The 5,793-nt window shown below is 41.1% G+C and overlaps 1 protein-coding gene across 1 annotated transcript; it reads right to left on the reverse strand.

Annotated features, from left to right (window-relative positions):
- Window positions 1–669: 669 nt before the first annotated feature.
- Window positions 670–4,956, reverse strand: calhm6 (calcium homeostasis modulator family member 6). The gene is made up of 2 exons (XM_014026343.1): window positions 4,354–4,956; window positions 670–1,488 (listed from the first exon to the last, which is right to left on the reverse strand). Exons 1-2 carry the CDS (start codon window positions 4,876–4,878, stop codon window positions 1,060–1,062), a joined length of 954 nt encoding a protein of 317 aa, XP_013881797.1. The 5' UTR covers window positions 4,879–4,956; the 3' UTR covers window positions 670–1,059.
- Window positions 4,957–5,793: the final 837 nt, after the last annotated feature.

The raw sequence follows: 5,793 nt of genomic DNA on the forward strand, positions 1-5,793 counted from the left end.
GTTGAAGAGTTTCCCCACCTGAACTGTCCAAATGATAATCTGGCAAATGGTTGTTGATTTTCAATCATCCAGTCAACATATCCTCCAGGTCATAGGTGGTCTAACTGGGGGTCTCCCAGCTGTATTGAAATGCTCCCTACGAGCAATGGCTGCTGTTTTCTTCAACTGTATTCTAATGTTGCAATATATGGCCTCATATGAGCAAACATCCATTTTATTGTGAGTAATTAGAAGAATCTGTGCACTGTAAATAATATAATTAAATCTTGCCTAAATCTGTTGGAGGTTTCTCTTGGTAACTTTTTCATTCGAGTTATATTTATTCACAACTGCAGTCCATGAGTTTCATTTTTTTTTTATTTCTGTGGTTGAATCGTGATGTTTGTCCTCAATTATGGGATGTTTAGAAACAATTTCCTTCAAAAGTATCTTATCACGTTCACTGAGGTTTTTTGAACACTTTCTTTTTTCCTTTATCCATGCTTAGTCAGAAGTCAAACTCCTGTTCCAAACACACAGACTGTTAAAATGTAGAATAGGAAAGTGCCACCCCAGGTTTTCAGAGAAACCTCACCTTTGCACCATGTGCAGATTGTTAATCTAATTCACTTTCCAACACATGATCTGTCTAATCCTTGATTACCTTAGTCAGAGACTCTGTAGTCTGGAACTAGTAAATCTGAAGTTAAATAACGTCTCAGAAAGCAGTTGGATTAGTGTGGATTAAGTTAGACCAGATTAGTGTAGTCCTGGTTTTATTTAAGCCCAGAGTGCGAAACCGGCCCCTAGAGTTTCACCTCACCTCGAGGGCTAATAATGTAATAATGGCTCATTAAAATTAAATAAAGAGAGAGTAAGTCACCTTTTCTGAACATCCCATAATGATCCCACCCCCCAACGGTTACCATGAGCCCACCCAAACAGCTCTGATCTGAGGAAGGCTCCTTTATTTTGAAAGAGTTGTTGGTATTTAGAAAGCTAAAAACCAAAAAGGGGTATCAAATCATCAATAAAAAACACGTTTTTACCTGAACATGAATTTGGAACAGATTATCCTCCTCATATTGGCATCATCCCACCGTCCACAAAGTGAAGTACAACAGGATTGTCAGTGGACTCATTAGACCTGACAGACATCAACCTCATCTCAGTCTCAGTCTGTGAGTTGGCTTCTACGTGTCGATGTAAGGTGCTGTAGTAGTGGTCTTTGGTGCTGAATGTATAGAGAGCAGAGATCTTCTCCCAGGCCTTGTTGGAAGGAGTKGTAATGTTTTCAGGTTTCGTCTCGTTGAAAAAGCTGTTCAGGTTCCGRTCGGCAAGAAGTTTGGCGTGTTTGTTGGTATATGAATCCATCAAATCACTCTCCTCCTGAGCGTACACTCTCCAGAACTTCAGCTGCTGGTAGCTGATGGGCGAAGTGCAGCGAGCGACGCAGATAAACAAGAGGCTGGACAACATGATGGCGGTGATGACCAGCCAACCCAGAATCTGCAGTRAACAACAAAACTACAAAGTCAGCACTTTTTAAAARAAATTGTCATAAAGTGGTGTTATGYTTYAGACAAAATATAATAAATAACATGCATTTAATACCATGWTCTGAATGACTGAGAATAAAACTTCTGTGTGTGTTGATACAATCAGAATAAAATGTCTGTTTTTTTGGACTGTAAGACAAACTGTTGGTGTCAAACTGGTCATTTCATCATGACTGAACTGAAAATGTCTTCTACTGTATACACAAAAGTTTGGATTTGTTTTTAGACAGACCACCAGTCCATCGAGCCCGTTCTCATGCCCCCTGCGTCAACATGTTGACGAGTGGGGGTACCCCGCGCCTCATCTCATTCTGTACGAGATGAGGTGGAAGAGGACGAGTCCCTGAACACAGACCCTAAAGTTAACCAATAACCCTGATCCCTCATGTTAACCATTTTACCAGACCCTAAATTTAACATATATTAGCTATGTACAGCCTATCCATGACCCCAGTCTCTCAAATTAACTACACTGCTCAAAAAATAAAAATAAAGGGAGCACTTAAACAACACACGCTAAGTCCAAGTAAATGAAACTTTTGTGAAGCACATTCAACTCTGTACAGAACAAAGTACTCAATGCGAATATTTCATTGATTAAGATCGGGAGTTAGCATGCGTTGTTTACGTGTTCCCTTTATTTTTTGAGCAGTGTATTATCTGTGACCACAGACCTTAAAGTTAACCATTAATCCTGATCCCTCATGTTAACCACATACCCTAAAATTAACCATTAATCCTGATCCCTCATGTTAACCACAGACCCTAAAGTTAACCGTTAATCCTGTGACACAACCTGGAAAAGCCGCGGGCGGCAAGTACGGATGCGTCAATATGTTACGAGGCCAACATGAGAACATGTTAGTCCATCACAGAACCAACCATTCAAACTCCCACCATTGGTCAATAAAGAATCGCCAGTTTACCTGCATGTTTRTGAAACGATCTGTCAAATTACCACCTAGATCTAGAGGGATTTATGTACACCCATCCTGGTGTCTGTGTCATCCAGGGTCTCAGCCCATGGCAGGGTCTCCCATGACAAACGGGTCTCAGGAAATGGGTCAAATTCTAATACCTTGATAGGAGCAACACCACTTGATGGCCGAGCCTTGGCTCCTGGGACTCAGCTGTGGTCAGCCCAAAGAAACTTCCACACGGGCCGAACCACCTGTGGTGTGATGTGGACTGAGGGGCGGGAGAGTTTGGGCCACTGATGATTCTAGGTGTTAAAGCTGAACATCAGCTCWCTGGTGGAAAAGGAGCTGGTGTTCATTACTATCAGATAGAGTTGGGCTCACCTTCTGAAAAACTGTTAGTGAAAGTAGTGAATTTTTAACTACCTAGAAATCAGAGCTTCCAGGGGAAASTCTACTTTTTGATGCTAGAAGGGAGGCTCCAACAAATCATCTAACCTGAAATCCACCGAGGAGCAGGACAGCTTTTGTCTGGATCATGGAACTGTGGACCAGATCTTTTAGGAGGTCACGGGAGTTGGACTGTCCAGTTTACATGTGTTTAGTGGATCTGGAGAAGGCTTAAGATGTGAGACATTTTGTGTGGGGGGGCTTCAAGAGTAGGAATACCAAGGTCACATTTGATTTATCCTTCTTAAGAGCTGTATCTGCATCCTTGGCACAAAGGTGAGCTCATTCCAAGTGAGGGGGCAGACTGCAGATCCTGCTTGTGTTCATAAACTGAAGTTAGAGGCAGCTGTGTAGAGGTTTGAGAACCTCAGATGATGTGGTTTWMTTGGCACCTTCAATTTATGACCTTCAGTGCGCTGGGGTGGTCCATGACTGAATGTGTAGGGGCTGAGATATTCTGAGATTCCAGTTCTTGACTGGAGAATTGAATCCAGACCCACTGTCAGGATCCTGAGTCATTGTAGTTGGTTTGTATTGTAATGTTGAACCTCTTGTTGTTTTGCTCCTTGTGTTTTCATTAGTTTTATTTCTTTGTGTTAATTCATCTCGTTTGTCCCATCATCTTCTTTTCCACAGTCAGCCTCTGCACCTTAGCCACYCCCCCTTCCCACACCTATTCCCTGTTGCTCAGGTGTCTTTGCTCTACTTATCAGCATCAGCCCATTCATACTCAGGTTTTGCTCTCATCTAGTGGTTCACCATTGTGCTTCATGCCTTGTCAGGTTCGGCTCTGACTCCTTGAGTCTCATGAGTTGCTTTGCTTTTCTGCTGACACAGCAACAWTTGTTTTTACGTTATGTTTATAGCYAACTCTTTAATTTATTTTTGCATGAGTGGGTTTTGCCATCAACAAATTGTGACACAAAGTCAGAGTTCTAATTTGAAAAGTTTTTTTTTACAGCAGATAAAACAGAATTGGCTGCCTCAGGCTTAATAAMCAGAAATAAACTTTATAAACTGTTTTGCAGCCGAAGTAATGTTAAGRTGGATGTTTTTATCCTTCCGAGATGTGAATTTCTGACTTCTGAGATAGAAGAGMTTTTTTTTTTGACTCCCAAAAATACATCATGCTTTCTGCTACAATACAAAACTTTACCAGTAGGTGAAGTTCCAACCATGAGGTAAGAAGCACCTTTTGTACATGGATTTATAAATAAGGGCAAGTCTGAATGTGTTCTGATACTCACAAAATCCTGTCTGCAGCTGTAGTTTCAAACATGTGAAAAGTCTTTTTAAAAAGGTGACTTTATGAGTTACGTTGAGCCATTAAAATCTTTCAGTCTGATAAGTAGATAGTTAAAAAACATTGTTGTAAAAAACTACTTTTGTTTCTAAGTATAAGATTGTGGTATTTGTGTTAAAGTGGGGCACATRAGCAGATTGCTCACCTGAGACTGAGCTCTGAGTGTTTTCAGAACCTCATCGTTGCTTCTCTCACAGGGGAACTTGTGCAGTTTCTTTACACAGTCCTCTGTAGCTTCCTTTTCCTTGCACACATGCTGGTTGTAAGCCGTCACGTTGATCCCAGTCATCGCACACTCGAAATAGTTCCCACTGAGCAGAGCCACGGCGATCCAGCTGGACGGAGCGACCATCGCAGTGACACTGACCTGGATGAAGGTCTTGATGATGACAGACAGGTGTTTCCATTTGCCCAGCTTTTCCCGGTGGTACAACAGACCCGTTAACATCTTCCACGTCTTTTTGCTCAGAATGTAACCCAACAGCAACAGAGCCAAGGCAGGAACCAGCAGGAAGACCATGCCATAGTAGAAATTCAGCTCATTGCACGGACACCTGAAGGCTACAGAAGAGAAAATCTGCTCTCCCCCAGCTGTCATCAGGGCCACCGCTCCAAATCCAAGGTTGGTTTGTTTGCTGGCAATGTTCAGAACCGTCTTAAACTTGTCCATGTCTATAGACTGCTAAGTGACAGAATGACTGTTGAAATAAAGGCCACAGTTTCACTTCCACCCACTACATCTACTTGTCCKCACCCTACTTCCCCAAAGAGCAGCAGCTGAGGTTTCGCTCTGCTTTCTGTGAGTTGTGAACAAAAGAACAGGGTCTTGGGTTACACCTTGTGCTGTGATGTGCCTCCACATGGGTCTCCGGTTACATGATGTCATCTAATGTCACTTCCTCTCTTTATGTGCAACAGGTAAGTCAAACAAGACACCTGCAGGTGTGTTGATGTGTCTGTTGTGTTTATATTGTGATAACGGTTTATTCCTTTTTATAAATATATCAATGTTTTTCTTCAAAAATGCTTTTTATGGAGTAATTTTAGCAACTTTCCTGACAGTTTCTGCATTATCTTGAACTTTTTCACAGTATTCAAAATTTCTGAATTTGGGGTTTTCATCAGATGTCAGTTATAATCATCCAAATTAAAAGAACATTTSAAATATATCAGTCTGTGTGTAATGAATGAATATAGAAGTTTCACATTTTGAATAGACTTACTGAAATAAATCAACTATTTTATGATATTCTAATTTTATGATCAGTACCTGTACTGTGACACTTCCTGTTTTAATTAAAGTATTTTGTTGTTCCAAGTTGTTTTCCTGTTAACTTATCTCTATGTTTTAGGATCAGTTTGGAAGAGGAACATTATACATCATTCATCGCCTTTTCTCCAAAAACAGTTTAATAAACAAAGAATAGGACTCTCATTTTGTAGATGAGGACATTGCACTACCCATCTGGCAAGTTTTATCCATTCAAAACWGAAGAGTGTGAAGTTCCAAGCTTTAAAAGACATGAACTGCTCTGTTTATGCAGCTCAGTTCACATGCAGATTAATCACTGCCCTCCTACCTGAG

The sequence above is a fragment of the Austrofundulus limnaeus genome, unplaced genomic scaffold (assembly GCF_001266775.1).
Source record: "Austrofundulus limnaeus strain Quisiro unplaced genomic scaffold, Austrofundulus_limnaeus-1.0 Scaffold543, whole genome shotgun sequence".
NCBI lineage: Eukaryota > Metazoa > Chordata > Actinopteri > Cyprinodontiformes > Rivulidae > Austrofundulus > Austrofundulus limnaeus.